The sequence below is a fragment of the Macaca mulatta genome, chromosome 3 (genome assembly GCF_049350105.2).
Source record: "Macaca mulatta isolate MMU2019108-1 chromosome 3, T2T-MMU8v2.0, whole genome shotgun sequence".
NCBI lineage: Eukaryota > Metazoa > Chordata > Mammalia > Primates > Cercopithecidae > Macaca > Macaca mulatta.
Window position 1 is genome coordinate 168,091,765 of NC_133408.1, and position 17,308 is coordinate 168,109,072.

The window sequence follows — 17,308 nt, forward strand, 5'->3', positions numbered from 1 at the left end:
ATTTGCACTTCCCTGCTTTACATGATGGGTTGGTTCTTTTGTTTTTGTTTTTGTTTTGTTTTGTTTTGTTTTTTGTTTGTTTGTTTTTTTGAGATGGAGTTTCACTCTTGTTGCTCAGGCTGTAGTGCAATGGTCTGATCTCGGCTCACTGCAACCTCCACCTCCCAGGTTCAAGCCATTCTCCTGCCTCAGCCTCCCAAGTAGCTGGGACTACAGGCACTTGCCACCACACCTGGCTAATTTTGTATTTTTACTAGACATGAGGTTTCACCATGTTGGCCAGGCTGGTCTGGAACTCCCGACCTCAGGTGATCCACCCACCTCGGCCTCCCAAAGTGCTGGGATTACCTGCGTGAGCTACCACGCCCGGCTGGGTTGGTTCTTAATGGAGAGGTTTGTTTTTGGAGCTGCTCTGCGCAGTGGGGACCAGAATAGGCCTGGGTTCCCAGCCCATCGCTATTCCTTACCAGCTGCAGATTCTAAGGGAAGTCATTTAACCTCCCTGGAGCTTAGTTTCCTCATCCCTGAAGCCCAAGGATAAAACAAAACAAAACAAACCCATCATGTAAAATGGGGAACTGCAAACGATGCAGGTGAACCAAGCCTGCCACCCCATTCACAGGCTATGATAAGGAAAACCTGGCTACATCTGGGACCACCCCCGCAACCCCCACTTTGTACATAGGAAATACGGGGTTGAGGATGGAGACCCACAGTGAGTCCAGAGCGTCCCCAAAGGCCGCAGTGCCCGCCTGGAGTCCTCCAGAGAGCACGCACTCCCTTGGGTGCCAACCAGAGACAACTCGCCCTGAGGCTTGGAACTCGATTCTCTGCGTGCCAGAGAAGGGGTGGGACTGCAGAACCCCCCAACCCCCCATTCTGGGTAGGGGCACCTGGCGCAGGCCGGCCGCTCCCTCTAACACTGGGCTTCCCGGGCTTACAGGGCCGTCGGGGCCGAGTCCTGGTTCGCTCCCGCCCGGAGGCCGCGCCCGGGCCAGCGAGGGCGCCACCGGATGCCCCAGCCCGCTCCACGGAGCCCCTCACAGTCACCCCCGCCCCGGCCGCGCCCCGCACCTTCCCGAGGGGCCGATCCTTGCGCCATAGTCGCGCCAGAGCCTCTGGCGGGACATCGAGGACTTCTCGCTCCTGCCAGCCAACCCCAAATTTTTGGGAGGTACCCGAGGGTGCGCGCGTGGCTCCTGGTGAGCCGAGGCCCTCCCTCGAGGCCCCGCGAGGCGCACACTGCGGGCCCGGGGCTCGCAGCCGCCCCGCACGTCGCTACCCTGAGGGGCGGGGCGGAAGCTGGCGTTTGGAGTGCCCCGGGGCCTGCAGGGCAGTTGCGCAAGTTGTGAAGGGCCGCTATAAGAGGGGCGGGCAGGCATGGAGCCCCGGAGGAATCGCGGAGCCAGCGACTGCAAGGTAAGGCCCCGGCGCGCTCCTTCCTCCTTCTCTGCTGGTCTTTCTTGGCAGGCCACAGCGCCCCACCCCACTCTGGATCCCGGGGAAACTGAGTCAGGAGGGATGGCTTAGTTCTGGACTATGATAGCTTTGTACCGAGTTCTAGCCAGAGAGAAGGCTACTGGGATTGGAGGAGCGTTGGATTCGCTGCTGGGCTGTGCCGGTGCCCAAAAGGCAGGACTCTGACCTTGCAGAACTAGCCAGGTCCCTGGGAGACTGTCAGACCCACCAACCTCGTGGCATTCGCAGAGCTAAGATGCACTGGAAATTGCCTTGGGCACATCCGCAAAGATCAGGGTGTCCCACCCCGGTCTGGAGGAGACAAACTTGGGGGTAGGAGGGATGCAGATGCAAGTGATCAGTCTCAGACCTAGACACTGCCTTGCTCTGCAAGTAGGAATTCAGGCTTCATTTTCCAGGGAGTTCCTGACTTCTGAATGGGAGGGGCTGTATAAGGCCAATGCCCAGGAGGAAGGCAATGATGAGTAGAGGTGGGGGAAACAAGTGTCAGGAAGACTCAAAAATCTTCCAGAGAAATTGTGCAGGGTCTCACCAGATCTGTCCTCAAAGCCATGCAAATTGCCTTCTTTGCAATGCATACAATGAGGTGTCGTTGGGGTTTAGAACTGGTTATTAGCGAACCTCTAGCCAGGACTGCTAAATACGCGCTGTTGGCCCACCAGCCTCACATATAGCCTTCCTTCAGTCTGTGCTTGGTTTGGATTTCACTGTGGGTACCTTCGCCTTTACACTCCTGTTTCTATAGTTTAAAGATGGTGGTGTTTTGGGAAAGTGACTCCTTAAATACAATTAGGTCCAAGTGAGACAAGTAGCCTGGCTGTCATTTCAGAATAGCAACTTGGAAGAGGTGATTAATTTCTGTTGGAAGGGTGATCTTTGGGGAGGTGAGCGAAGAGCAGAGACTCGGTGGTACCGTTCCAGGAGCACAAGCTCTCTTCCTTTGCAGTGCAGAATGACCTCTGGCAGCCGGGGTTGTGTTTGTTCTGTAGGATTCTGAGCTGGGCCATGGAGCTGGAACCGGGGAGTGTTCCCAATCTCTTTCCTATTAGGATTGTCTGCAGAACCAAATATGGAGCCTTCTAGCAACGTGAGTGCTCCTGTTCTAATGCCCTTAGAAACAAGGCCACACTGATCATCTCTCTCACTTAGGCAGGGAGACAAAGCAAGAGACAAACAGTGGATGCTTTCAGGTTCTTTCCCTTCCCAAGCAGTTGTGGACATTGGGCTGAGGGGAACTTTTCCATGTTGGCTAAAGGAGCATCCTCCTCATATTTTGTACATTTTATACCCAAAATAACTCTTCTTGGTATTTGGGGAAATATTTTCCTCCCCCTCCATTCCAGGAAATGGTTCCAAGTGCCAAGGACAGAGCCAGGGAAGTTGCAATGAATTCCTGCCCGTCAGCCCCAGGCAGATGCCTCACACGTCTGAGTGGCCCATGCAGAGCGCGGAGGTGGCCACCACGGAACCTGGGTCAATGTCCCACCCCCACTTAGAACCCCCAGGGGCGTGGGAGCCAAGGAGAAAAGAGGGGCTCCAGGAAGGTAGAGTCCTTGTGTCTTGTGCATCTGTGAACAGCACTGGTGTGATTTAAAGGAAAATTGAGCCAAATTCTCTGGCAGTCAGTTACCCCATCCCCACCGGGGTAGGAGTCTGGCAGCCGCAGCTCCATTCTGGCCGGTTGGCAGAAAGTCTTGAAATTCTTCGTCCACACATTTGTCTCAGAGAAACAGAGAGGTTGTTTCTGCTTAAAAACAACACTTGGTGTCTGGGCTCACAGACTCCTTTGCACTTATTCCACATGTGACAGCTGATGTGCCTTGTTGCTTAGCAGACAGCATGCTACCGTCTTTCCTGCTCAGTTTGTTAGCTCTCTGGAATGGAATCTATAATCAATGCCCATACCAACATTTCACTAATACCATAGGAGATTTAGTCTCCATCTGGGTGTACATTACATTTGCTCTGGGGTGCTCCAGGCTGGGGGGGTTGCCAAGGAAGAGAAGAGAAACCGCAGAGAAGATGGGAGGGCAGAGCAGGGGTCTCTGAGAAGGGCAGGGGTCCCAGAGTGCAGGAGCAGGAGCCAGGCTCACGAATGGGTCCATGGGAGGGAGTACCTAGGGATGACAGTCAAGATGGAGCAGAGCTTAGGAAGCTGAAGGGAATCCTGGCCCACCTGGGTGCTAGAGGGCACATAGGAAGTGCAGGAAGCAGACTAAGGTCCCCAAGAAAGGGAGACTTGGACACTGAAGCATTTTCTGTCTTTATTAAGACAACTTCATAAGAATTCCTGCTGGGCCAAAGTGAATTCTAGGATGTGACTTTAAGATGGGAGCAAGTGAACCATTGAGGAGTTAGGTTACCCTGGTTAGCCAATGCAGATCGAGAATGGGAAATCTTTCATTTATTCATGCAACAAATATTTAATGAAGCCCTGCTGTGTTCCAGGCTTGTGGTAGATGCTGGAACAGGTACACGTGTCATTAACTGATCAGGGCAGCCTCTCCTTCTGAGTCTCGTTGGAGACTTCAGATGCCCCTCACACAGAGCTCGAGGGAGCCTCAAAAACTGATCAGAGGCCAGGCACCATGACTCATGCCTATAATCCCAGCACTTTGGGAGGCCAAGGCAGGTAGATCACTGGGGCCCAGGAGTTCCAGACCAGCCGGGGCAACATGGCAAAATCCCATCTCTATAAAAAAAAAAAAAAAAATTAACTTGATGTGGTGGTGCACACCTGTAGTCCCAGCTACTCGGGAAGCTGAGAGGTGGGAGAATTGCTTGAGCCCTGGAAGTCGGGGCTCCAGTGAGCCTTGATCACACCACTGCACTCCAGCCTGAGTGACAGAGCAAGACCCTGACACACACACACACACACACACACACACACACACACACACACACAAGATTAGAGCTGACACAGGATAGAAACCTATCTGTATCTCTGATGAGATCAGATCTTTCTGATGAACAGAAAGAATGTAACCCCTGTACTCACACCCTGTCTGAGGGTTACATATGTTAACACGATTTCTCAAATGAGGCTTTTGGTTGCAAACAAGAGAAAATCGCTCATGCTGGCCCTGTGTTTTTCAAATTGTATATTGTAATCAACATTTGAAAAAAGAGCCAAGACTCTCAAGAGTGCATTACCCATGGTAAGGGTGAATTTTATTTCTTGACACTTATTTCTCTTACATGTATCTATCTATGTCTCAGATGAAAAATAGATCTATAAAGTTGAAAGCTATCCAAGTGAGTATAAGAAAAGAGTATCTCACCCTGAAGGCTAAGGACGGGGAGAGCCACCAGGCCTCACGAGGACCCAGGAACCACAAAGAAGGCTAGGAAGGAGCACAGGTGGTGACCGTACTCCGGTTCTCAGTGGCTATGTGGGCTCTGGTCTCTCTCAGCTGTCCCATGCACATGAGGCCAAATGTGGCTACCCTAGAGCTTCTGAGCCCTCAACAGAGATGAACTGGACTTTCTGCAGCCCCACTGTAAGTTCCTAAGAGAGCAGTTGATTGACCCAATCAGGGTCAGGAGAAGGAATGTAGGAGGAAAGGGAGGAGAGAAGAGCCTCTTCGTCTCTTGCCTACCACTGGCAGTTGTAGCCAAGGGGGCTGGAGTGTAAATGCAGACATAGCCACCAAGGGTTGTGTATGTGTGTGTGTGTGTGTGTCTGTGTATGTGTGCCTTGGGTAGGTTAGATCTCCCAGCAGGTCCCTACTAAACAGACTTAAGTCCCCCAAATTTTAGCTCTCCAGCCTCACACACTCCACCCCTCTACCATAGTGAATTCTCCCAAACCAACCATGGTTTTCTCCAACTCCGGAGCTTGGCCTGGAATGCCCTGCTTCACCTCTTTTCCCTGGGGAATGCCTGTCTTTCAGGCCTCAATTCACATACTGCCTCCCTTTCAAAGCTCTCCTCCCGTCCCTAGAGTCCCTCTTCCCCTTTGTTCTTTGGGTTCTATGCTTCTTCCCTCATAAGCTCCACCAGGTTGTGTTAAAATGAGTTGTTCAAGCTTCTGTCTGTTCCAGTAGATTCTGAGCAACTTGGAGAACCAAGATCCAAACTTCACTGTCTTTATTTCCTCCTTTGTTCTTTCCTCATCCCCAGGTCCCTTCCAACTTGGAGTTGGAAGAAAGGAAGTTATGAAGAAAGGAAGGAAGGAAGGGTGGGAGGGAAAAACAGGAGGGGGTCCCATGGGAGAATGTGTATAGGGAGAGGACTCAGACTAGCTAAAGGTTTTCCCTTATAATTAATAGTAAATACCATGTTACCTGAATTTAATTCACAGTAGCATACCAAAGACTCTCTTTGCTCTCCCCACTGCTATTATCAGAAGGCTGTGGGCAGGCGTGATTTTGGCTCAGGAGGCCCTCCAGCCTGGATCTAGAGAGCAGCAGACACCTCTGCCCATCTCAACTACCACTTCGACACTGAGGTCCCCAGGATGGAGGGTCTGCCTCTATCTGCCTTGTCCCCTGCAATGGCGGGAAGGTGATGGAGCTCAGGTCTAGAGGCTACCAGCTTCTTAGGGAGGTAGGAGGTGGAGGGTGGGGTAGGGGTCCTGCACACAACCACCAAGTGGGGATGGGGTTGAGGGCCCACCTGAGGATGAGTAATAGTGAGGCTGGCGCAGAGGACCCAGGTGGAGGCAGACAGCAGAATTTGTGGTGGGGTGGATGGCACATTATATAAGCCTCTCTTGCTGCCCTGTTTACTGAGATTGTTTCATTATCTCTTTTGGTTTTTGTTTTTAAGAGATGGGGTCTCGCTCTGTCACACTGACTGGAGTGCAGTGTGTGATCATAGTTATGATCACTGCAGCCTCGACATCCTGGGCTCAAGCAAACTTCCCACCTTGGCCTCCCCAGTAGCTAGGACCACAAGCATTTGCCACCACACCCAGCTAATTTTTAATTTTTTTTTTTTTCTTTTTTTTTTTTAGAGATGGGGTCTTGCTGTGTTGCCTAGGCTGGTCTTGAACTCCTGGGCTCAAGCGATCCTCCTGCCTTGGCCTCCCAAAGTCCTGGATTATAGGCTGAGCCACCGCACCCAGCCACGTTTCGTCCGTGCAGCCCCAGGGGCTCCACGTTCTACTTTTTCTCATTTCTTCTCCAGGGCACCCATGGCTAGGGATGAGGGTAGAAGATGGGGCAGCAGGGCCTTGATTAAAGGAGAAGGAAGGCAGCCTGTGGAGAAGGTGGCCCAGGGAATGCAGAGAGGAGCAGGCTGTGAGGGAGATAGCAGAGTGCAGGCTGCGTCCCAAATGAGCACACCGCCCACTGCGAGCCCACCACCTGCCTAGAGACCCCTCTCCTCTCCAGCATCTGCTCCAGTAGCTCTCAGAGGAAAGAATGATGCTGTATCAACATTTCATCAGCTCATCTTTTCACTCTAAGAAAATGGCAGCTCCTAAATGTTCAAAACTGCTTTGGAAACTTCTGGAGAGAGGTTTTACAGCTCAAGCAGACAGCTGACCGCGGCCTTTCTTTCACCCCAACCCATGCTCTCCCCGTGCTTTCCTGCCACAGTTGCAGTGGGCCCTTGGGTCCTACATTTGCAGCCATTTGTCTCTGAGCTCAGACTTCCAATTCCAAGCGGCAGCTGGACAGGCTCACCAACATGTCCAGCCAGTACTAGGACATCAGCAGGAGCCCAACCACCTCTTTCCAAAACCTCTCCTCATGTGTCTCCTAGTTTCCATCTCCATCCTTCTAGTCAGCCAGGCTGAAAACACTTGCTCCTCAGGGTGCAGAAGGAAAAGCTTTGTCTCCATACCTGGTGCTCACTGCCCCTGCGATCCCAGCCCAAGTCCTCCCCCACTCCTCATCCTGGTGTCAGCTGGAAGCCGCCATCTCCTAAACCCACCTGTGTTCTTCTGCCTCTGCCAGGGCTGCCCTCTCCTCCACCTTCACAAACTCAATTCCTACCCATTCTCAGGTCCCTTATCAAATGCCACCTCCTCCGTGATGCCTCCCTGATTCCTCTGCTGGAAATAATGGTGATGACAGCTAAGGCGTTGGGGTTGGCTATGTGCCAGGCAAGAAGTTAGCACTTTACCTGCTTTATCTCATTTCAGCCACATAACAGCGACAGGTGGCATTATGATTCATATCATCCCCATCTGATAGCCAAGAAAACTGAGTCCCAGAGAGGTTAGCCACTTTCCTAGGGCCCTGTGCTCTGACTCAAGCACAGCTCTGAGGAACTCTAGCATTCCTCAGTTTAAGCATCATGACTTTCTTTGCTGAGTCACCCAAGGTATTTCTTCTGTTTGAATGTTCTTCCTTGGCCGGGCGCATTGGCTCAGGCCCGATGCGGTGGCTCACGCCTGTAATCTCAACACTTTGGGAGGCCGAGGTGGGCAGATCATCTGAGATCAGGAGTTCAAGACCAGCCTGGCCAACATGGTGAAACCTGCCTCTACTAAAAATACAAAAAAATGAGGCCGGGCGTGGTGGCTCACACCTGTAATCCCAGCACTTTGGGAGGCCGAGGCAGGTGGATCACCTGAGGTCAGGAGTTTGAGACCAGCCTGGCCAACATGGTGAAACCCCATCTCTACTAAAAATACAAAAAATTAGCTGGACATGGTTGCAGGCACCTATAATCCCAGCTACTTGGGAGGCTGAGGCAGGAGAATGGCTTGAACCTGGGAGGCAGAGGTTGCCGTGAGCCGAGATTGCACCATTGCACTCCAGCCTGGGCAACAAGAGGGAAACATAGTATTAAAAAAAAAAAAAAAAAATTATCCGGGCCTGGTGGTGCATGCCTGTAATTATAGCTACTCAGGAGGATGAAGCAAGAGAATTGCTTGAACCCAGGAGGCAGAGATTACAGTGAGCTGAGATCACACCACTGCACTCCAGCCTAGGTAAAAAACAAGACTCCATCTCAAAAATAAATAAATAAAAATAAATGTTCTTCCTTGCACTGAAGTTACATATGTAAATTCCCAAACCAGTTGCTTAAGGGCACAGTTTTGTTCTTTACTTATATTTTTAACAAATATCTTATGTAAGTAGTTGACAAAATCAAATACTGTGTACGCTACCTAGGCTTCCCTGGGAAAGCCATCAGCCTCTGCCCCATCCCTTCCCACTCCTGATTGCACTTTTCTGTGGTTCCATATCTTTTCCATGTCTGTTTCTGGCCCACAGTGGGCGATCAATACATATTAGCAGCCAACCATCAACCCTATATTGAGTAATTATGGGGTGTCAGGCACTATGCTTAATGAAATTGTATTAGGTTTGTACAAAAGTAATTGTGGTTTTTTTTTTTTTTTTTGAGACGGAGTCTTGCTCTGTTGCCCAGGCTGGACTGCAGTGGCCGGATCTCAGCTCACTGCAAGCTCCGCCTCCCGGGTTTACGCCATTCTCCTGCCTCAGCCTCCCGAGCAGCTGGGACTACAGGCGCCCGCCACCTCGCCCGGCTAGATTTTTGTATTTTTTAGTAGAGACGGGGTTTCACCGTGTTAGCCAGGATGGTCTCGATCTCCTGACCTCGTGATCCGCCCGTCTCGGCCTCCCAAAGTGCAGTAATTGTGGTTTTTAAGAGTAATGGCAAAAACAGCAGTTACTTTTGCACCAACTATTTGCTGCCTTGAATTATCCCTCCTCTCCTTGTCCCTAAACCCTGCTCCTCCTCCTCCCAGTCATTCTTCTTTCCCTTGTTGGGCCATGGCCAGGCCCCACCCAGGTACTAAGACTTAGGTGAACCAAGGAAGACTTAATGCCCACTCTTTTCAGATGCCCATGTTGGCATGCGTTAAGTTGGTTAGCATTAAGTTTGGCTGCATTTAGCAGAGACCCAAAAGAACAGTGGCTTTTAAAAGGCAGAGGTTATGTCTCTCACACACACCCAGCACAAGTCCAGAGATAGGTAGTCCAAGACCAGCATGGCATCTCAGCTCCATGAACCTCAGGAACCGAGCTCCTGCAGCTCCCTGCCCTGCTGTTGATAAGGTGAGGCCTTCATCCCCCTGGTTCAAGATGGTGCTAGAACGTTGGCTACCGTATCTACAGTCCAGGCATCAGAATGGAGCAAGGGATAAAAAAGGAAGAGAAGAAGGCACACGGCAGTTCCTGAGAGCTGGCACAGGACACTTCTGCTTATATTTCACTGGCCAGAATTTAGTCACATGGCCACACCTAGTTGGGAGACTCTGAAACGTAAAGTAGTTATTCTAGATGGCCATATCCCTACCTAAGACTTGGAGTTTTCTATGACTGGGGAAGAACGGAAGACAAGATACTGGGAAAGACTAGCAGCCTCTACTAAAGGGGTGATCTGTGTTGATGTGTGTATGTGACGTGTGTATGAGTATTTGTGTTATGTGTTGTGTGTTGGTGGGGCAGATTCTTGCGAGCACTTTGCTCTCAGATGGACCTGCTACCAGTTCTCTCTGCAGACCCTCATGGGTTTCCCCTAAACCTGGCCTCTCCTATTAGGCAGCCTTACTCAGCGGCAGCTTCTCATCTCCATGTTTTCAAGGAACCACAATTTATTTCCAGCATCCACTGAAGCATATTATCCATGGTGATAGAGGTGGCTTATGAAACTGTTTTTCCACTTAGGTATTAGAGGATGGCCATTATATGAGAGTGACTATGACCACAGTTAATCTGGTAATAAATTCTCTTGAGTAGGAGGGTGTCATCAACACGTGAATCTTAGAAAAGGAGGCAAGCTGATCTTGTGCGGCGTGGGGAAGACCCAGAGACACCAGCGCCCTGTTGAGATAGCCTGTGGGAGGCAGTGGGCCAAATACTTGATTCACAGTTGGCTACAGGTAGTGTTGCCCTGCATTTCAAGCCCTGCCTGGTAATTATAATAATTTACTCCCCTCACCCTGCTCTGGACATGCACATGATGGCCAGGGGCTTCACAGGTTCATCTCATTTACCCTTTTGAGCCAGGTGGTGGTGTTAGCTCCATTTTGCTGAAAGGAAAGGATGCTTTAAGGAAGCAATTTTCCCAGAGACACAAAGCTAACAAGAGTGGAGCCTGAGCTGGAGCCTCGGAGCCTAATCACTACACCCGCCCATCTCTGCTAGGGTTTCATGAAATCGTATTGGGGATTAGCACTATTTAACTCTGTTACACAGACATTTGGTGTATTACTCAGGTAACAAGTAGTTAATAGAGGAAGTTTTACTTTTTTAAGACATAAATTTGCCTTTTCCCAAATTACTTGGTACATAGTACTTTTCATGTTTGAAGTTGAGATGGGGGTACAATACCATAGCTTCATTCCAGAGCAGGGTATTCATTCCAAATGCCATGTTCCCAGCAGATGCCCTTGACTGGAAATTGGGGTGTGATTTGGGCTTTTCCTTAAATCTTTGAGGGGCTGGAGGGGTGGGTGGCTTGCACTCCTGCTCTCTGGATCTGAATCCTGACTCTGACATGGACCTGTTTGACTTTGAGCAAGTTGACTCCTCTTCCTGAGCCCCATATTTTTCTCTTCTGTAAAATTCAGATTAAAAAAACATGGCTTTGACCAAACATTATAAATAATATATAGACAGACTGCTTGTTTTTATTGTATTGCCAGAAATGAAACCTACTAATATTGCCATCTATGGACAGAAAATGTATTACCTGTTTTCATCAAGACCCAGACGACGAAGAACATGAAAAGCGGAGATTAACTTTACTACCCTCTCCAGAACCTTCATCCTAATATTTACTTACATTTTATTATTATTTCAGGCTCATGCACATATACTTAGCATGGATCATTGGCCACAGACTTGCATACATTTAACTTTATTACCTTTTGCCTCATGTATCTCATTAAAACTTTGCTGCTTAATCAAGGATCTGCATATTATTTTAATTTTAGAATTCACAGTTCCAAGACTTTGGAAGTTTCAAGCGTTCTGGGTGAATGTGTTATGCTCTCTCCCGCCGCCATGTCTTTATGCCCCCTGATTTCTCAGCTACTATGGCAACCACTTTCTACTCTTAGTAGCCCATATTCAGTCCAATCCCCAGCTCAGGAGACACTTCTTCCAGGGAGCCCCCTGTGCGCTCTGGTGGTATCTCGTACCTGCCCTTTTTGCAAAGCTCTTTCCTCCTGGCTTAGAATGGCCCATTGACCTGTTTGCTTCTCCTATTAAACTGTAAGCCACTCGAGGGTAGAGAGCATCTGTTGTTCAGTACTGCATCCTCGGTGCCGAGCACTGTGTCTGACATATTATTTAGAAGGTCAGTAAGTGCTAGTGGGATTCAGGCTCCCAGTGGGTGGGAGAGAAAGGAAGTAAGGAAGCAAGTGGTAAAGGACATCACAGAGTATCAGCTTCTGTGAGAGAGAAATGCAGAGGACAGGTGAGTAGCATAATCGCTAACGATAGGGTAATGATAGAGCACATTTCACAACACTTTCAAGCCCTTTCACATGCATTATCTAATTTGATCCTCATAAAAGCCTAGAGACAGGTGTATTACAGGGATGAAGGTGGAGTATTTTGTAAATTAAAATTATTCAGTGAGTAAATGACTGGGTTCAAACCAGGCCTTAAAAATCTGTTCTTTTTCCCTTGAAGCACGCAATGAAGTCTACATCATCCCTACCATGTCCATTTGATCACACCCTGGCCTCCCAGCTCTGTGGTCTACAGGATACCTCATGGTGGTTTTATTGACCAGACAATAATCCTCTTCCTAAGAGGATGTATTTCATTAATACATAGGTAGATAATGAATTGTCTTTGACTTTGAGGGGATGGTAGCCAGGGCAAAAAGCAAAGCTGATTTTCATTTCCATCCAGTAATGTGGTTGGTAATGGGTCAGATGGATGTATTCTGAGATACCAGCTCCTTGCAATGTGTGGTTCCTTCTGTTTTCAGGCCCAAGAAGCACATCCTGAGAAGGAAAATGTATTGGAGAACCCTGTGGGGATTCTTGTGGCTTTGGCCCTATCTGTTCTACATCCAAGCTGTGCCCATCCAAAAAGTCCAAAGTGACACCAAAACCCTCATCAAGACAATTGTCACCAGGATCAATGACATTTCACACACGGTAAGGAGAGTCTGTGGGGACAAAGTGGAACTGCAGCCAGCCTAGCACTGGTTCCTGGTGGGCCTGGACCCAGATAGTCCAAGAAACATTTATTGAATGCCTCCTGAATGCCAGGCACCCACTGGAAGCTGAGAAGGATTTGAAAGCACAGGGCTCCACTCTTTCTGGTTGTTTCTTTTGGCCCCTCTACCTGCTGGGATTCCATGGGTGAGTGGTTCTAATTCTAAACCACCCCAAGAACATTTGACTTTGCTACATGTTTCCATTTAAAAAATCATAGGATTTGGGCTGGGTGTGGTGGCTTGTACCTGTCATCCCAGCACTTTGGGAGGCCAAAGCAGGAGGATCACTTGAGTCCAGGAGTTCAAGACTAGCCTGGGCAGCATAGGGAGATCCCATCTCTACAAAAATAATAAAAAATATTAGCTGGGCATGGTGGTGTGTACCTGTGGTCCCAGCTAGGGGAGGCTGAGATGGGAGGATCACCTGAGCCTGGGAGGTTGAGGCTGCAGTGGGCCATGATTGTGCCACCGCGTTCCAGCCTGGGCAACAGAGCAAGACCCTATCTCAAAATAAATAAATAAATAAAAATCTTAGGATTTGATTAGGCATGATGGGTCATATCTGTAAGCTTTAGGAGGCCAAGGCAGGAGGATCAGTTGAGGCCAGGGGTTCAAGACCATCCTGGGCAACATGGCAAGACTTCTATCTCTAATTTTTTTAAAAAAAATTAAAAATAAGAAAAAATCATAGGATTATCTGATATCATGAGGCCTTGGGTGCTTATTTTCACTCTACTAAGGGGAAACCCAGGCCTCAGAGATTAGCTGAGCCACATGCAGGCACAGCCATTGTCTCTTTCCTTCCTCTCCCCTCTGTCCCTGCCTTCTGCGCTCGCCTTCCTCCCTGACTTCACTTCCTTGAATCTTAGTGCCTACGACTAGAGGGAGCCATGAAGTTCCTTGCAGCCCATTGGCTGTGCAAGACCCCCAGCAGCATCTCCTCGGGGCCTCTATCCCATCTCTAGATGTGCTTGTCATTAGGGTTCTTGTAGTTCCAGTTGATCTCTGGCCCCACCTCTAGAAGATACCCAAAAGAGTGAGTCTACCCTTTTTCACATTCAGCCCTCTACTGATTTGCAAATAGGAGTCAGTGCCCACCCTGGTCTTTTCTCTGGAGTCCAGTAGGCCTAGACCTTCTGCCATTTTCCTGATGAGGTCTATATTTGAAATTAGGAAGATTAAGTTTGAATCTTCACATTTCTGATGTCTAGGAGATCTTCAGCAAGTTCCTTAATGTCTTTAAGCCTTGGTTTCATCATCTGGATAATAGGGATATCACACACTATTCACAAGGTTGTTATGAGACCTAAATTAGCTAAAGCAGGTGAATCCTCCTTACTCCCTGCATGCAGCTCTCCGGAGACATCTCCTGGTCATTGTGGGTGTCTCATGGTGGTCTTGGGCAGTTAAGGAGAAGTTAGGTGTCCAGAAGCAAAGATGGCTCAGAACTAGATAGAGTCTTGGGCATTTTGTAGAGAAAAACTCTTGTCTCCTTTCAAAAATAATAAAAAAAAATTAGCTGGGCATATTAGCCACTCAGCAAGGCTGCACGTGATAGCTCCTGAGTGCCCCAACTTTGGGTGGTGTCAATACACGATATCACGGGAGCCCAGGGTAGTCACCACAGAGGTGTCAGCCTCAGTGCTGTGGGCAGATGGATGGGGAGAGCCCTCCCGGAACTGGAGTCACTGGAGCAGGGTTGGGGACCTCACTGAGGGTACGACCTTGATCTCTAAGGAGGAGGGACTGCCTGGAAAAGCTGACTGGGAGAGAGGACTCGGCTGGGGGTGAAAGGGACTAGAGAAAGCAGGGGGTGGGGGTGCTTATGCAGGACCTCAGATTCCTGGGGAACAGACTCCACTAAATAAGACACAGGAAACCACGGCTGATTCTTCAGCAGAGGCCATGCAGAGACAGGAATGACCTGGGAAAGTCGGGAAGTGGAGGGAAGGATGGTGTGGGAAGAGCAGGAATCTTGGAGACCATCTTAGAGGCTTGGCAGTCACCTGGGCACAAGATACAAGGGCCTGAGCCAAAGTGGTGAGGAGGGTGGAAGGAGGCAGCCAAGAGAATGACCCTCCATGCCCACGGGAAGGTGGAAGGCTCTGAGAGTGATTCCTCCCACGTGCTGAGCACTTGTTCTCCCTCTTCCTCCCGCATAGCAGTCGGTCTCTTCCAAACAGAGGGTCACTGGTTTGGACTTCATTCCTGGGCTCCACCCCGTCCTGACCTTATCCCAGATGGACCAGACACTGGCAATCTACCAACAGATCCTCATCAATCTGCCTTCCAGAAACGTGATCCAAATATCCAACGACTTGGAGAATCTCCGGGACCTTCTTCACCTGCTGGCCTTCTCTAAGAGCTGCCATTTGCCCTTGGCCAGTGGCCTGGAGACCTTGGAGAGCCTGGGGGATGTCCTGGAAGCTTCACTCTACTCCACGGAGGTGGTGGCCCTGAGCAGGCTGCAGGGGTCTCTGCAGGACATGCTGTGGCAGCTGGACCTCAGCCCTGGGTGCTGAGGCCTTGAAGGTCACTCTTCCTGCAAGGACTACATTGAGGGAAGGAACTCTGGCTTCTAGGTGTCTCCAGGAGACCATGAGAGCTGGGTGCGGTGGCTCACAAATGTAATCTGAGCACTTTGGGAGGGCAAGGTGGGTGAATCACCTGATGTCAGGAGTTCAAGACCAGCCTGGCCAAATGGCGAAACCCCGTCTCTAATAAAAATATAAAAATCAACCAAGAGTGGTGGCGCATACTTGTAATCCCAGCTACTTGGGAGGCTGAGGTGGGAGAATCACTTGAACCCAGGAGGCAGAGGTTATAGTGAGCCAACATCTCGCCACTGCACTCCAACCTGGGTGACACAGGGAGACTCCATCTCAAAAAAAAAAAAAAAAAAAATCACAGTCATTGTTTCCCTGTTCCTCACCCCATCCACTCTTCTTCATTTTCATATATTTTACTTGTACATTTGCTTAATTAATATCTACCCCAATAAGAATGTAGGCTCTGCTGGGCACAGTGGCTCACTCCTGTAATCCCAGCACTTTGGGAGGCCGAGGCAGGTGGATCATCTGAGGTCAGGAGTTTGGAACCAGCCTGACTAACATGATGAAACCCCGTCTCTACTAAAAATACAAAAAAATTAGCCAGGGGTGCTGGCGGGAGCCTGTAATCCAGCTGCTCAGGAGGATGAGGCAGGAGAATCGCTTGAACCTGGGAGGCAGAAGTTGTAGTGAGCCGAGATTGTGCCATGGCACTCCAGCCTGGGCAACAAGAGCGAAACTCCATCTCAAAAAAAAAAGAATGTAGGCTCCCAGCGAGCAGGGATTGTCTTTTGGTCTGTTTTGTTTCCCGCTAGATCCCCAGCACCTAGGCTAGATCCTGGCACCAAGTAAGTACAACCTGTTGGCTGAATGGGTCTCTAACCTCAAGAGCTGATGCCCCATGTCCCCTTTGCATTTGGGTACAAAGAAGATGTATGAGGGGAGGTGGAATGCTGGGCAGTCTGTCAACTTAGAGGATTCCAAGCCAGACATGGTTGCCAAAGTTTTGTCATGTGGACAAGACTGGAGGGAGCTAGGGGATCAGCAGGTGGAACGTGGCGGAAGGCAAGCTTTGACTTAGTCTCCCCATCAGAACTACTGTCCGATAGAAGGGCCAACTGGGGGAGGCTGTGGGCAGATTGCTGTGGCAATGGCGCCCAGGTGTGACTCCTGCCTTCTGGTGTCCACCCCCAAGGTAGGCTCCCCGTAACACTGACACTGGACTTGGCCACGTGACCTGCTTGCCACAGTGGGACAACAGCAAACAAGACATAAGCAAAGGTTGGAAAAGTGCTTGCCTGTGGGGGCTTGTCCTCTCTCGCTGCAGGGAAGTCTTCAGCCACCATGCGAAGGAGCCCAGACTGGCCTCCAAGAGGATAAGCAACCCTGTGGAGAGAGACCCCAGCCTTCCCAGCTGTATTAGTTGGTCTTTTTTGTTTTTCCTTTATTTTCTGATGCTGTGACATCTTGGGACCTCACTGATACCTCAGGGACCAATTCTCCCAGGGTTAGCTAATTCCCAGAGATAGCAAACAGCTCAAGGGGTGCATACCTTTCAAATGCAGACCAACCAATCTAGAGCCCACACCCCAACCACCTCCTCTATTGGGCTGCCATTCTCAGGGCCACTATCCCCTGCCCTAATCTTCCCAGGGCCAGGTACCAGACAACTAGAGCCAGCCCCTATGCTCCAGAGCCCACTGAAATTACTCAAACTAGCCAATCCTAAACCTGCTTACCCTCACTTGCCTTGCTTTTCCTATGCAGTTGAACTAGTGTTCAAACCATGTCAACAGGAATAATTCTCTATCTCAGCTTTGCTTCCTTTGACATTGGCTTTATTCTTAGACAGTGGAAAAGGCAACCATCAAAAACTCCAGGCCTATACCTTCCAGGTTGGCAGCTCCCCAGGAAAAAGAGCGCTCCTTCCTAATTTTTACAGTAAAAGTCCCAGAGCTGACTCTCATTGATCTGGCTTGAATCACATGTCTATTGCTGAAGCAATCACTAGGCCAGGAAAATGTAGTACTCTGATTGGTTAGATTTGAGTCAAAGCAAGGAAGGGGTCAATTGCACTTGGAATGAGAATGGGGATAGGGTAGTTTCCCAAAGGAAAAGAGGGTCTGTTACCAAAAAGCAGGATAAATGGGTCTTGGGAAGGGGGAAACAACAGATTC

General features: G+C 49.7%; 1 protein-coding gene across 2 annotated transcripts; it reads left to right on the top strand.

Moving 5' to 3' along the window:
• Positions 1 to 1,287: 1,287 nt before the first annotated feature.
• On the top strand, positions 1,288 to 15,321 carry LEP (leptin). Of its 2 annotated transcripts, none has more exons than XM_028844845.2 (3): positions 1,288 to 1,419; positions 12,349 to 12,520; positions 14,748 to 15,321. In XM_028844845.2, exons 2-3 carry the CDS (start codon positions 12,377 to 12,379, stop codon positions 15,102 to 15,104), a joined length of 501 nt encoding a protein of 166 aa, XP_028700678.1. In that variant the 5' UTR covers positions 1,288 to 1,419; positions 12,349 to 12,376; the 3' UTR covers positions 15,105 to 15,321.
• Positions 15,322 to 17,308: the final 1,987 nt, after the last annotated feature.